The following is a 16,068-nucleotide window of genomic DNA, read 5'->3' on the forward strand; positions in this document are numbered from 1 at the left end:
GTGTCGGCGAGGGCTGCACGGAGCTCAAGCGCGAATATGACCAGTGCTTTAACCGCTGGTTTGCAGAGAAATTCCTGAAGGGAGACCGAAGCGCGGATCCCTGCAGCGAGCTATTCAACAAATACCACACGTGTGTTCAGGTAACCCATCTCATCGGTGTATACGTGTATTATATGAACAGTCACATCTGTTAATCAGCTCGCAAGGGCGATTGGAATACATAAACACTCGTGGCTGCGTCTTAAAACCTCACTGAGCTCCCTATCTAGACAGTAGCAGTGTGTGTCGGCCCGAAAGTCAGCTTGTGACATGCTCCCTATATTGTTTACCATGCAACTTTGAATATTGGGTGTGACACATGCAAGTATGACTTCAAAACAACATTAGCAATATTTAATTGACTGTAAACAATGTTGTACTTTGCTAGTCATTTGGCTGAAAATATGATTTCACCATTTAGAGTTTGCAAACAATACAGCTCTGATATTATATCATTAAGGAGAAAATCTGAATGTGTGAATATAAAGCACATTTTTTTAGATATATCCAAGATATATATAGTCATATTGAGCAGTTATAATTGGTTTTTGTATAATTTTTTTTAATTGAAATGAGTAAAAATGACAGGCTGTAGAATAAATATCACCATAATTGTTTTAAATTTTAGACAATTAAATCATGAATAATTTAAATTATTAACTTGAATATTTGCATTCTGTTTTAGTGTTATTTTGCAAATTTTTAAAAATCTAATAAGTCATTATTGGCATTTTTTTAATTGAAGTGAGTAAAAATGACAGGCTGTAGAATAAATGTAACGCTTTTATGTCACATTGCGCTTATGAATATTCGATGTTTTAATTTGAATATTTGCATAGTTTGCAGGGTTTTTAAAATTTTTCGTATTTGTGAAAATATAGTAAATCTTTATATACATTTTTTTATTGACGTGACAAAAAAATGACCGGCTGTAGAATAAATACGTTAAGAATTGTTTTTGTTTTAAGTCATAATACGCTCATGAATATTTTATTTAATTAATTTGTATAATTGCGTTTTGTTTTCAGCACCATTATGAATTTTGCATATTTGTGAAAATATAATAAATCATTATTGTAAAAATGACAGGCTGTAGAACAAATATGACCATAATGTTTAGTTTTTTTCTTACATTGCTGTCATGAATATTCAATTTTATTAATTTGAATATTTGCATTGTGTTTTTAACTGTGTTATTTTGCATATTTGTGAAAATATAATTAATCATTATTGTCATTATTTATTATATTATTTACTATATTATTAAGGAGAAAATCTGAATGTGTGAATATAAAGCACATTTTTTTAGATATATCCGTCATATTGAGCAGTCATAATTGGTGTGTTTTGTACTTAGCCATGGGTAATAGTTTTTCTGCACCTCTTTTGCTATTTAACATGGACTTTTGTGTAAAGATAAGTTGAATTAATGTCACCAGATGAGTTAAACACAAGTATTTACAATCAATGCGATACACAGTGTGTACAGAAAGTATTCAGACCCCCTTAAATGTTTCTCTCGTTGTTATCATGCAGTCATTTGCTAAAATGTTCATTCATTTCCTCATTAATGTACACACAGCACAGCTGGATTTGTCCAACCTCTGCCAATCCTCCTTGGAGGTCCTCTCCAGTTCCGTCAGGTTGGATGGTCGACACTGGTGGGCCATTTTTAGGTCTTTCCAGAGATACTCAATTGGGTTTAAGTCAGGGCTCTGGCTGAGCCATTATAGAGTTGTTGTGAAGCCACTCCGTTATTATATCTGTGTTTTGGGTCATTGTCTTGTTTGAAGGTAAACCTTCGGCCCAGTCTGAGTTCCTGAGCAGTCCCTGCACTAGGCATGGGATGGTGACTTTTCAAGGTATACCGCGGTTTAGAAAAGTCAAGGTTTTAATGATTTCATCTACGAGTGATTAACAAACTCTGAGAGCTCACGGACGATCTTTAAACGTTACTTTTAATTTACAGAAAGCCATCAAGGAGAAGGACATCCCTATAGAGGGTGTGGAGTTCATGGGCCCGAACAGCGAGAAAGCAGACAGCTGATGCTCATCTCACTGTGACTGATGTTGGTTTATCTTTGTTTTAATGTGATAAAGACAGATGTGGCGCCATCATCAGGACGCAAAGACTGCAGCGCTGGCCTTCTGATGGACATCTGGATTAAGTGCACATTGATGAGACTGAAAACTCTACATTTGGTTATTTGCCTGTTCAATCATTATAAAAGAGGGATCGTTTGGCATGTGGGGAAATGCATTCAGATCATTCGATCAGCTGTGTGTTTGGGTTTCATGTGCCTCTGAATTATTATTATTTTTAATGTAGAGTAAGGCACGGTGTACAGTTGAAGTGTGGGTGCTTTATTGTCATTGCAGACTAATCATTGATGAGAGCAATTGTTTTATTTCTGCTTCCATAACCGTGATTTGGACACTACCATTTTGGGAAGAGGGAGTGTAATGGTGTTTATATTTAAATAAATAATTCAAGAGATAATTAACAGATTTAAGTTATGAGTAGGAGAATCAAAGCTTTCTGGAACTTAAAATAAAGCGTGCCGAATGATAGTTCTGAAATGTCTGGTGAACTCAAACATGCATAAAATGCCTTTTGCAAATCAACTGCAGATGATTTTTGAAGGTGTTATCTATGAAATGCATTTAATGATTAAATATGAATTGTCTATTTTATGTGTGTTATATATAATTTAGTACATTTTAAGGCAGTGGTTCTCAAACTTTTTTCCGTCAAGTACCACCTCAGAAAAAAATAGTGCCACCATAACGACCAGTGTTAAAATACAGTAGCGTAGTAGGCCTAAATAAGCAGCTAAAGCTCTGGACAGTTCAGAAATAGGACAGGTTAATTTCTATTATTATGAGTATTTATTATTGTCAGCAACTTTAAACATAATAAATAGCTTGAACATTAACCCTGCCCTGTGCTTACAGGTTAAAAAAAAAAAGTAATGTTTAAATTAACCCTCTCAGGCTCAAATTAATTTTTAGAAACAGGAAAAATCTGATATTTGGAGAAAATTATCATATGGGGTAGAACAAAAGAATTCTGACTTTTTTCTTTTTTTTTTTTAGAGAGAGACCTTCACATGCAAGGCGTTCTGGGATGTTGCAGTTTTGCAATATTGGCTCAGTGTGGTGATTAGACACTGACGACTGTATATGATATGAACCATAACTTTTTATATTTTACATAACTTTTTATTTTTATATACCATAACTTTTCAAACAATGTACCAAATTGCTTTTCAGTGGTAGAACAACAACAAAAACAATATGGGATCCAAACCCAATATCGCAAATCCTCATTGAGTAGGTCATGTTTCCAAGTCACTTTGTCATGTGGTACTCCAAGAACTTTTTTGTGTGTGTGTGTGTGTGTGTGTGTGTGTGTGTGTGTGTGTGTGTGTGTGTGTGTGTGTGTCATCTGGTGAGCAAGTTGGGAAACTGTTTGTTGCTAATGGACAACAAAGTCCTGCAGTGGTACGTTTGAGTAAACTGTATCAGGAGTAATAAGGTAGTTAATTTTTAACTAATGCAAATCAGCAACGCCTGCCTTGAAAGGGTTAAAATGTGCTTCTAAAAGTTAATTAGAAATGAAAAGGTTAATAGGTCTTTTAAAAATTAATAGGTCTTAAAAAGAAAATTGCTGTACTTAAATGTAAAGTATTAATATATAGCAGCCTTGGACCTCTTTTGTGATCTTATTCATAAATAAAAATTTTTTGAAAGGTTTTGTAATTGATGTTGCACATATTTATAACGTATTTATATGCATTTGAAATCTAAACATAATTTTAAATGTAACTTTAAATGTATGATTTGGATTTACATATTTACTTTAGAAATTAGATCTGCTTACTGCAAGTTATGGGCTTTGTATGTCACAAAAGCAAGTGATTAAACGATACCTGTCAACATTGGGACATAAAAATACAGGATAATCCCCCAACAACTGTTACAAATATATGGAGGAGATTAGCTTCAAATGATGGAATACATAACAAACATTAGAAAATAAGATAAAAGTTTTAGCCTGTTAAAAATCAATTTACTGATCACATTGGTGTTGTATGTGTCAAAGGGTTAAAAGTGTGTTCATTTTTTTTTTACTTAAATTATTCAGCAATTCCTCCGCGCACCACTAGTGTTACACGTACCACAGTTTGAGAACCACTGTTTTAAGGCTTGTTTTGTTTTATAAAAGGTAGGTCTGCATGATATTGGAAAACTTTGACATTGCGATATATTATAGCTGGGTGATTTGGCCTAAAATCAAAATCTCGATTAATTTAACATTTTAACTTCATCATCATTTTATTGTCGGCTTAGTCCCTTTATTAATCCGGGGTCGCCACAGCGGAATGAACCGCCAACTTATCCAGCAAGTTTTTATGCCCTTTCAGCCGCAACCCATCTCTGGGAAACACACACACACTCATACACTACGGACAAGGACTTTATATTCTATACTGGACATTATTTCTGTTCAGTGATGAGACTTTAGTCTGAGCAGAGTCAGACCTTACTGTCCTGAAATCAGTCAACATCAAGACATGATCTTATTTTATTGTGCTCAAAGCTAAATCTAGAGGCCTTTGCCTTTCATATAAGCCACTTCTGACACCAAATGATCAACTAGAAGTTATTTGTTGAACCTAAAACTTGGCTAGATGACAAGACTTCAGTCAGGTAGTGTATATACTTTATAAATAAGTTTCCATTATCTGTAATGTTTCTATTTCTCCTGTTAAAAACACGAATGCGCAAAAAAAAGACTCGATTCAGTCTCTCCGATTCAAAGCTTTAATTGAAAAAAAGAAAAGAAATAAAAATTAAGCATACAATCCTCACGATACAAAACAAGAAACAATCACACGGGGAGACTCAATAAAGAAACTTCTGTTTAAAATTTCAGCCTTCTGCTCAAATTATATATAAAACCCCCCACAAAGCAATAAAACTGTCATGTCAATGAAATGGACCAGATAAAGCACTAAACAGCACATCCTTAGTCTTGTTGCCTCATGTAAATAATCACAAAGGACTAAACGGGTTATTCATCTTCAGATCTCGCTGGCGCATCGGTTACACACTCTCCATGAAATAAACGATGAATAAGGCCATTCGGGTTCCTACAATGGAATGTAAATTACGAAATCAAGAGACGTCAAGGGCATGGTGACGGGCTGTGGTGCGCTCATCGATAGTGGCGTGGCGGCGGGCTGTGGTGCTGGAGCGGCGGCCGGCGGGACGGTGGGCTATGGCGGGTCATGTGGCGCGGGGGTGAGCGGTAGCGGGGCGGCGGTGACCCTCTGCTTTGATACGGAGGCGTGTATCGTCCCCGAGATCTGGACCGAGAGCGCGAGCGGCCCCAGCTTGTGCCTCGCTCCTCCATCACTCTGATGTAGGCCGTCTCTCCCTGCAAAAAAACCCCAAAACAATCGCGATCACTGATGACAGAAATACAGATGACGGAGGACAATATGGTGAAGATACATTTCAGATCAGATCCATCTATATCAAAACATTCTGGGTATTGGCCAGTGCAGATACTGATCCCACACCAGTTTTTTTACGCTTTATTTTGCTTTTCGTTTAAAAACATGCAAACATTTGACATCAAAATTATTCGCCCTCCTCTGAGATTTGTATTTGTAGTAGTTTGGCTGAAATAAAAGCACTTTTTACATTTTAAAACAAATTTTAAGGCCAATTTCATTAGCCCCCTTAAGATTTTCTCCCTGATAGGCTACAGAACGAACCACTAATATCCAATGACTTGCCTAATTAACCTAACTTGCCTATTTAGGAAACACCACACGATGTCTGATCGTGTCTTTGCAATCACTTGTGATTGACACTTGATCTGTGTTAGGTTAGCGCGGATAAATCGTGATATTCGCACGTAAATTGCCGCGTGAACATTTGAGTTTACTCGCTTTATTCGTGCGTCAAACCCAGCTTCATTCGCGCGTCAAATCCGCTTCATTCGCGCGTCAAATTCACTTCAAAACAGACGCGGATTCGCGTGATGGGCAGGGATTCTGTCTGCCTGGTGACTCTAGCTTCATATCTAAACGGCTAACATGGATTTCATGAAGAAAATAACAGTGTTAATGTGCTTTATGAAGGCTGAAAAACAGTGTCGATACGTTTAGAGCCGTGTCTGAGTCCACTACATCCTTTCAGAGGTGCATCCAGCTCTGTGAGCTCATAAACTCCTCCAGAAACTGAAGCTGGATCACGGAGGCTTTCAGCAGTGCTTCTGACTGAGCCGAGCCCAGTTTGATGACTTGTTGTCGGTGTAGCCTGGAGGATTTCCCCCAGGACAGCATCAACAGGTTCTACATCACAATCACGTCCCCACAAGAGCAAGCTCCTGATTGGTTAACCCGGCGCGAATGTTCGCTGAAGTTCAGATTTTCGAACTCGAGAGATTCGCGCGAAACGCTCGTTAAGCGCATCAGACGCGCAAAACTCTCAATTTGCATCGCGCTATTCGCACTGTGCAATTCGAGTCATTCGCTTCGCCCCATTCGCGCGTATCGCGCCGCAGGATGTCTATTCGCGCGTTTGCATTGACTTAACATGGAAATCACTCGCGCTTGATGCGCGTTCCGCGTCTGGTGTGAACGCAGCATCAGAGCGTTTCACAGTTGAGTCTCACCTGGTGGGATCTGAACTCTGTGCTGTCCAGACGTCGCAGTGCGTACTCCATGTCCTCCCGCCTGAGGAACTCCACAACCCCCTCACCGTCACGCTGCACGTCTGCGAAACACACGTCTCCGGCCTCCCGCATGTGGTCCTTCAGGTCCTGCCAGCTGCCAGTGGGAGGAAGACCTGCATGGAAAACATTTGAGGACATTTATCCACACTAATCTACTGCATTGCCTTATTAAACATACAACAAATTGTAAATGTGTGTTAAAGGGATAGTTCACCCAAAAATTTTAACTACCTCAACGTTTACTCACCCTCATGTGGTTTAAACCTTTTATGAGTTTCTTTCTTCTGCTGAACATGATAGAAGATATTTAGAAGAATGCTGATTGCTGGGACACATAGTTTACCTACTATAGATGTATAAGCAAGCAGCATTCTTCAAAATATCTCCTATCATGTTCAACAGAAGACAGAAAATGCAACATGAGGGTGACTAAATGATCAGGTATTTATCCTTTTAGCGTGACGGATCCCTTTAAAATGCATATGCATGGCAACAGATGTGTAAAGAGAACAATTCAGTGATTCACATATAAATTAAATAATCACATAATAAACAGACTGTTGTAATTTCTTGGTGGTTTAAATTGATAATTCACTCAGATTTTATTCAGCACCCATGATTTATCCATTGCAGCGCATACAGTTTTTCTGAAAGGCTTCAGTCCTTCCATTTAAAGTCCAAATACATTTTTAAAATGACATTACAGGCATAGTTTACACAATTTAAATTCGGTCATCATTTACTAACACTAATCTTGTTGAACACAAATGAAGATAGTTTAAAACTAGGGCTGCACGATTTGGGAAAAATCTGATATTGTGATATTTTGTTTTACTGCAATATATATTGTGATATGAATATAATTAATTTAAATAGCTCTATTTGGAAAGACTTAATTCATTTATATCGACTGAGATGATCAAATCTTATATAATATAACAATTACAAGCACCTAAAGTACGACAGGGCAAAAATAGAAGTGGAATAAACTGTGCTTTGTGGTTTCCTGGGCAGTCTAACAGTATTCAAGTACAGATATTGAACAATCCAATGTAAAATAACATGGTTATTAGGCCTGCTATGATATCTATTTTTGTGGTGCGATATATAGCAACAAAAAGTATTGCAATAAATGATATTATTGTCATTTTAAGACCATTTTGACGGTATAATAGCACCACAATGCAAGAACACTCCTCCAAAGAACAGATAATAATTCATTCCTGAGAACATTTCATTTATTTATAGTAATTTTAACTATTTAATAATGAGGTATTGAATCAGAATGTGACAATGCATATCCTAAACAAACAAACAAACAAACAAGACTAAATGTCAACAAAAGTAGTAAAAAAGAACTAGAAAAAAGTAGCAGATCTACTTTCAGATGACAGACACCCACATGAAAATATACTTCAGTTTAACTATACTGACACTGACATCTCCAATAGAGATAGAGATGTCGCACAATCAGCTAAAATGTGGTTAAATTAATTTTAATGTACGGGCGATAAATATTGCATTATTAAAAATGATTTAGCTCATGTGTATGTGTTGTGCAGATATTGATTATTGTGACAGGCCTAATGGTCATCCCTGCATAAATGCTTCTTTAAATAACAGCTTTTAATCATTTTATATATATATAATATAATCGTATGACATGACTAGTGCAGATACACAATTGCAATATCGATGCTCAAACGATATATTGTTTAGCCCTATTGGACATCGTAGCCATTTGCATTCACTGCATTTGTTTTTCCAACTATGGAAGTCAGTAGGCATGGGATGATAACCGGTTTCAAGGGTTACCATGGTTTGGAAAAGTCAAGGTTTTAAAACTGCTAACATTTTCTGTTATACCGTTCCTACTGTACATGCAAGTTTTTGTTGTTTTTTTTTTTTTTACGTTTTTACTATTTTATTTAGTTTTGTTTAGCTTATAAACTAATACCCAGGCATGCTTTCGACCTGCACAGTGCAGTGGCTTGCTTTATATCCAAAGAAAAGGAAAATCTGCAAAGATGCCTTTTTAAGTTGTAAAGAAATCTAGTTTTAAACTAATGAAAACAGCAGAAGTCGATGATTCATTCTAGTTACTTAGCCTGACATGTTTACTGTTACATAATATTTTGAATGTTTCTTAAAATAAAATATATCGTGTTCAGGGAGGGGATAAAAGTCTAGGATAAAAAGATGCTTTGAAGAATGTTGGAAACAAGCAGCTTTTGAGATCCACAGCAGGAATAAAATACTATGAAAGTCGATGAATATTGATTTCAAACTTTCTTAAAAAAATAACTGTTCACAAAATACTCAAACATTTTTGCAGAGTTGAGAGAGTGAATAAATGATTGATTATTTTAAGGTGAACTATCCTTTATTGATAGTTGGCACAGCCATATCACCCTGCAGCCCAAGACCGGTTACTCCTTGAAGCTAAGAAGGACTGAGGCCCCGTCTACACTAGTGCGTTTTAGTTTTAAAAAGGGGTTATAGATCAAAAACGATCCGCGTCCACACTATTGTTTAAACATATCTCCGTCAACACTTCGCCACCAAAAACGTATATCACGTGATCATTCGCGCACTCTGGGCATGCGCGTTCTAGTATAAACAGGAAGCATGTGTCTCGCTCGGCATTTGGTTAATGTTAGTCGACAAACGCCGGTTGAACAATGAACGCGATAGCAAAGAAAGCAAGAGAGGTATTTTTGTGGACAGACGACGAGGTTGAGTTGTTACTAAACGTAACAAATGAATAACTGCACAATGCCGCCTAAAACAGACAATAGTGCAAACAACGCTCCCATTTCTGTGCACATGTTGTTGTTTACAGTGAAGGCTGGTCTGCTGTCTTCCGGTAGCGTTAAAGCCATGGTTATAGTCATGTGATAGGGGCTTGACGAATAAGGGAAGGATACGCAATGACACAAAAGCACCAATCAGGTAGTGAATCTCAGCAGCCCCGCCTCCGTTTTCAGATGTCTCCGTTTTCCCTCATCCACACTGAGACGGAGCAGCAGCGCTTCAGAATGAAAACGGCTTCTCCAGCGTTTTCAAAACGGTCAGTTTTCGGCGCTCGAGAACTCCAGTGTAGTGTGGACGGATGGCGTAACCGTAGCAAAACTTATGCGTTTTAAAACGGAAACGCATTAGTGTAAACGGGGCCTGAGTCTGGTCAGTATCTGGATGGGAGACCACATGGGAAAACTAGGTTGCTGTTGGAAGTGGTGTTAGTGAGGCCAGGAGGGGGCGCTCAACTTGCGGTCTGTGTGGGTCCTAAGTAAAGGGGACACTATACTGTCAGTCTTTCAAATGAGACGTTAAACCGAGGTCCTGACTCTGTTAGGCTTGAGCGGTAATTCGCTTGTTAAGTCGTATGTATGTAATACTGTTTCCGGGTCCAAGCTGCTACTCATTTGAGTTGAGAAAATATTCGTTTATGACCACTTTTTAATCATATCAAACATTAAAGTGAATTAATAAATTAATATAATATAAATGAATGGATATATGAATTAATAAAATCATAGTGTACACAACAATCTCTGGGCTTGCTGCATCACAAAATACAAAAATTTTAACAATTTACAAAAAATGTATCACTTTCTGGACATCGAATAATAGGCAAGGATATATATATATATATTGCGATCGTGATTTTCGAAAGCATTTTTGCACTTTGTAAACGTTTATTATTACCATTTGATGAGTCTCCCCATACAGTTTAATAGAGCGCTTGGATGCAGAAGCCACTTCGTGTGACGTCACACTTAACAAGCGGATAGGGTGATCTAAAAAAATAGCGTTATACCATCATAAAAAACAATGCTCTTATATAGGAGACAAGGATTAAATATAATTTATTTAATGTCTAAAATTGTGTACGCTTATACGAAGTTATCATCACGGGAAAGATGGTGAGTCCACCAAGTGGTCTCGAAAAAGAACACAACTTTTGCAGTTTGGCAGTATTTCGGGTTTCAACCGAATGAGAAGCGAGAGGCGGTAAATACGGACGAGGCAATTTGCAAATTGTGCAACAAAAAGGTGACTGAGAGAGATGAAAATACTCCAAACCTAATGCTACACATACGGCATTTAGTTTCAAAATGGTTTAGCCACAAGCCATCAGTTTGGTGACACTGTTTGAGCCTTACTAATCTTTTATTATGCGCGGTAATACTGTAAACCGAGGTCTAACGGTCTTTGTGGCTGCTCTTAGGGTGTATGACTACTCATGATAGATGTACTATATAAATACACATTACATTACAATGGAATAGGGGTGTAACGATTCACGGTTGATCTATGTTTCGTACGGATCACAACCCACGCGTCTGAACACCCGCGGATAAATACATTTTGTTTACTAGTAGATTGATCCTAAATTTGTAACGATCTCAGAGAGATCCCCCTCGTGCCATTCAAATTTCATGTATGAAAGCATTTAGACTTTCCTGTCAAATGTAATGATGATGAAAGAAGTTGTGCTGGGTTATAGGGGATGTGGTGGGTTTCTTCGGATATTAAAGGTGTTTTCTGTCACGACTTGTTTAGCCTGCATTAATGCATTCAGTGTAAGCTGCACGATTAATCATTAAAAGATCAGGATCTCAACACCCACGCAACATCAATTATAAATGATGGTGATTTATTAAATATGTTTATCCTTCCAATCGCTGATTTCAGATCTGTTTGAAAAATGCAAAAATCAAGAAAGAGATTCAGTCTTAAGTCTGAGTACGTTATGAAGGTAAAGTCAAATAACACGGAAGTGCTGGCAGAACAGTTTATAGTTTAGATAAAGTCACTGATGTTTATGGTAAAGATTAAAATCACCGTCATAAGCACATTAACTTGATGCTCAAAAACGAAAGTTGTAGGCAGCAGTTACGTTATTTAACCAGTAGGTGGCGACAACCAGCCATAAAAAATCTGCCATTGAATAATTCTTTAAAAATGATCATCTAGCAATGAAACATGAAGATTTATGAGTGAAGAACTGAATCATTTATTGAAGATGAGACTAAAAATAAATAAATATGGGCTGTACAAATGATGTTAGATTTCTACATTTAACGTTATCAGCAAAAGTGGTAGTAACAGTGAATTTTTCACTGAATATTTTAGCTTATTTTTATTCAGCTGAATATTTTCAGCTAATTACTTCATTCTAACATCATTTATACGACCCATATTTATTTATTTTTAATTAAATTACAGCTTTTGCAGTGCTGTTTTTGTAATAAATTAAAAGCAAATGACATTTGTCTCCTGGCTGATCCAAAAGATGGTTTGATTTGTGAATTAAAAACCATAATGTGATCCGAACCATGAGATTTGTTGCACCATTACAATGGGATATAGATTTATTTTCAACTGAGTAACAGAAACCTCAGATTTCACTAAAATATCTGCATGTGTGTTCAACATGAGGGCGAGTAAACAAATCGATCTGTCTGTTTATTAATAAATTTTTTTAGCTGTAGCATCGACCTCTAAACTCACCCGTCACGATAACCCGAAACTCAGATCTGCGAGTCGGGGGTCCAAACCTTCCTCTTGGTCCTCCTCCTCCTCCTCCTCCAGCAGGTCCACTAAATTTGGATCCAGAAGAACGAGGGTATTCCACACGCAGCTTACAGTCTCCAAATCCATATCCATTCCTTCCAAAGACGGCATCCTCCGCATCCCTAGAGGAAGAGAGGAAAGTGCTCCTAATTTTCGTTCTACACCAGAAAAAGCCTCGTCCCCTGTGTTCTCTGAGGCCGTGCGACTCACCGTGGGTCCTCAAATCGCACAAAGGCAAACGGGATGGTGCTTCTGTTGTTCTTCAGCTCAATATCCCGAATTTTTCCGTATTTGAAGAAGAGATCCTCAATGTCCCTCTCCTGGACGTCCATGGGAAGGTTTCCCACGTAGATCCGTCCGTCCGACATGGCTTAAACTCCGCAAAACCTGCAGCCTTCGAGGAAATAGAGCGTTTTTTTTTTTTTCCACGTCAGGGGTGTTTTCAGAACATCCAAACTCTAGTCCGTCCGTCTACAAAAATTTCTATTTACAACTCTAAACTTTGCCGGACGCGGCACATGTCGAGTTCAAGAAAGCCAGCACAGGATCCTCTTCAGGACCACAGTCTGAAAACTTAGAAACACAGGAGAATCAATCAACCTGAACAGACATGCAGGACAAAGGGCCTGACGCTTCGCAAATCCATCACCAAACATTTGAATAACGTTTGCAAGCCACATTTAAATGATCATTTGACTGACCCATCTTGCCATACACAATCTATTATTACAGTAGATGCTTTTGTCATCTCGTTTTGACATATTGCAGTGCTTCCCACACATAGACTTTACTTGGGCAGGCTGAACAGGTATATTAACGTCCGCCCAAGTTTTAGTGACACATATTTTATACTATTATTATCATCCTATTACACTTTTCTTTGTATCCGCCCGATATAACCCAACATCCGCGAGTGATTACATAGAGGAAAATCTTCTCTCGTTTACCTGCTCTCACTGTGTATATACTCACTGTGCACTCACTGTAAATATTCGCACATTCGTTCATTTAACTGTCTCTATATTGTTTTCCATGCTAATTTGAATATTCAATCAGAATTAGCATGCAAGTATGACTTCAAAACAACATCAACACTATCTAATTGACCAAATATTGTTGGCTGATTCTAGCATTATGGACGTGACATTTGCAGTAAAACTTTTAAACATAAATGTACAGAGAAAGTGTATGTTAACATTATATTGAAACATCTGTTTATATTTTACAAAAAAACAAACCTCAGAGTTTTGGGATCAAAACATTTCAATCTGTGAACATTTGTTCTACTTTAAATGAGGAAAATAAACATGTGTTATGGATTTGACCAAAAAAAAAAGTCTGCGAGTTTACAGTATACAACATTTTTTGTAGAAATTCTGTGAATTAAAATGCACAACCCAAAATAAATAATGCTCATCAAAAGGATCAGAGTTGGCTTTTTATTAAACAAAAATGATTGGTTTTAATTTATTTGGACATTTTTGCATTTTTTAGGTAAAAGCTTTGTTATGGATGTAACACTTTTTCATTATGGATGTGAAATTGCCATTTGTGTGACTTTGGTAAATCAAATATAATAGTTTGAAAACATTGACAGAGATATTTTTAAGTATTTTAAAGTACTGTAAAACACTTGCCTATAGAAAAAAATGAAAATGGTTTCGCTATTTTGGTGAAAACATTTTTCTTTTCATGGCAAGGTTGACATTTGCATGGAATTGCTCTGTTGTACTTTGATAGTCAGTGGCTGCTAATATGATTTCCCAATTTAGAACTTGCGAACAAGACTCTTCTGCAATTATATTATTAAGCAGAATGTCTGAATATCCGAATATAAACCAACTTTACATCTATAATGACTAGAAGTACAACCTTCACAGTGCTAATGCTGTTTTAAGTCATACTTGCATGAAATTTCGGACTGAATTTTCAAAGTAACATTGTAAACAATCTAAGGAACGTGTCACAAATTGCCATTTTGCTCATAAATTAGCGAATATGCGAATATAAAATCTAATTAACCTCAGTTGTCTTAAGAATCTAAACCCTTTTGCTATAAGCAGGCTATTATGAGCAGATATATAGCTGATACATCAACTCTTGATATTATGAGCTTTATAAATAACAGATCTATAAAACATGCGAGTATTTGACAATAAAATGTGCAATTGTTTCTTATATTACAGTCTTTTATCAATAAAGGAGTCAAATGCAAATGAAAGGAGCAGCCATGACAGCTGCTAACAGTGCTAGCATACCTCAGCTCTTCTAATTCTGCCAATTCCGCACACAATTCCAAATGTTCACTTAAATTAATTCATTTGCAATAATATAAACATGTGTTAATAAGCTGAATAGCCATAACGTGTAAATATATAATATCTACATTGCAGAACAATAAAACAGAATCACTTTAGCATGCTAGCTCCTTTGTTGAGGCATATGTTCAGAAAATAGCGAACACGATGGAATAATGGTGTCAGTGTTTTTTCCTCTGTGCACAAATCAGCTTAGATGTCGAATATATCAGTATTTGTTAGTTTGATTTACCTGTATAATTTGCAGCTCGTGATAAAAACACAGGATAAACAAGCGCACGCGCTTCCCCTCCCCGGATCAGGAAGTGACACAAAGGCCCGCCCCCTTCAGGACAATACAAGTAACTACACCAAACGGCTAAAGCCAGTCACTACAAAATAAAGGGACGAAACACTAAAACATATGAGCAGCAAAATAAATAAATAAATAAATAAAATTTAAATATATATAAATATACAAAGCTACAGTTATTTAGATGTATAAACAGTTATTCTTTATTTCAATTTTTAAATATTTTTGAATTGCTAAAGTAAATGAAAATGCAGGTTGGGCAAGTAATGTACCGTTTATTTATTAACTACTATATATATAACGCAAAGTTTTATAACGTTTTCAATAATGTTCTGAGAACACATAAAACAGCGCAATGAAACGTTGTAAAACGTGTTGAATAACGTTATAACCAAACATGAACATTAACACAACGTAAATGTTAAACACAACATTTTTACAACTTAATGGCAACGTTACAAGAACATTTCTATAATTTAAACTAGTTAGCCAGGCACTATATTGTTATTAAATCCTCTGTAATCTAATAAATGTATTCTAAACCAGAGGAAAAGTTTGTGAATTGTGTTCTCTTGTTGTTCAGTGTTTGATTAAAGTGTTGAGGCTGCGCAAAAAGCAGTTCAATCCTCTGCAAATGCATCAGGAGCATGTTTGGTCTGGTAAAGTGACTTGTGTGCTGTTTCCCCTGAGATGTAGGTTAAGGTGTGTCTCTTTAAATGACAGCTGAAGCTCTGTTGTGTCGGTGTGATCGGCTCTCATTGCTTCATCGTTCCTCCGAGCTTCTCCTGGTCTCGGTGAGCGACTTCATCTGAATTTCACCCTCAGCTGCAACAGATTTGTGCGAGTTGTGGCAGACGGCCCGGACAGTGTGCCAGATGCACTCACTAACCTCTTTTGAGGGATTTTAGGACAAAGAAACAAAGAAAGCCAATACACAATCCCGTTGTGTTTGTGACTGTTTCCACAACAGATCTCGCACTCATCACGGAGAGCAAAGATATGCTTTTCAGGGTTCAGACCCCACAATGTAAGGAATATAAGGTACAAACTTACACACACACACACACATTTTTTTTTATTATTTGCAA

At 37.0% G+C, this 16,068-nt stretch overlaps 3 protein-coding genes across 4 annotated transcripts in view; 1 reads left to right on the top strand and 2 right to left on the bottom strand.

Annotated features, from left to right (window-relative positions):
- Positions 1-2,789, top strand: part of triap1 (TP53 regulated inhibitor of apoptosis 1) — a 2,948-nt gene extending 159 nt beyond the window's left edge. The window contains 2 exon segments of the mRNA NM_001159820.3: positions 1-140; positions 2,009-2,789. The exon segment at positions 1-140 is cut by the window's left edge and continues 159 nt beyond it. Of these exon segments, the coding sequence (NP_001153292.2) occupies positions 1-140; positions 2,009-2,086 (218 nt within the window). The 3' untranslated portion in view covers positions 2,087-2,789.
- Positions 1-16,068, bottom strand: part of LOC141376283 (uncharacterized) — a 778,518-nt gene that overhangs the window by 359,897 nt on the left and 402,553 nt on the right. The gene's annotated exons all lie outside the window — the stretch shown is intronic.
- srsf9 (serine and arginine rich splicing factor 9) lies at positions 4,844-15,055 on the bottom strand. Of its 2 annotated transcripts, none has more exon segments than NM_001312899.1 (5): positions 4,844-5,482; positions 6,731-6,903; positions 12,308-12,492; positions 12,581-12,764; positions 14,921-15,055. In NM_001312899.1, coding segments are annotated over 4 exon segments (738 nt in total). In that variant the 5' UTR covers positions 12,739-12,764; positions 14,921-15,055; the 3' UTR covers positions 4,844-5,260.

Source organism: Danio rerio, chromosome 10 (genome assembly GCF_049306965.1).
Source record: "Danio rerio strain Tuebingen ecotype United States chromosome 10, GRCz12tu, whole genome shotgun sequence".
NCBI classification, from domain to species: Eukaryota; Metazoa; Chordata; class Actinopteri; order Cypriniformes; family Danionidae; genus Danio; species Danio rerio.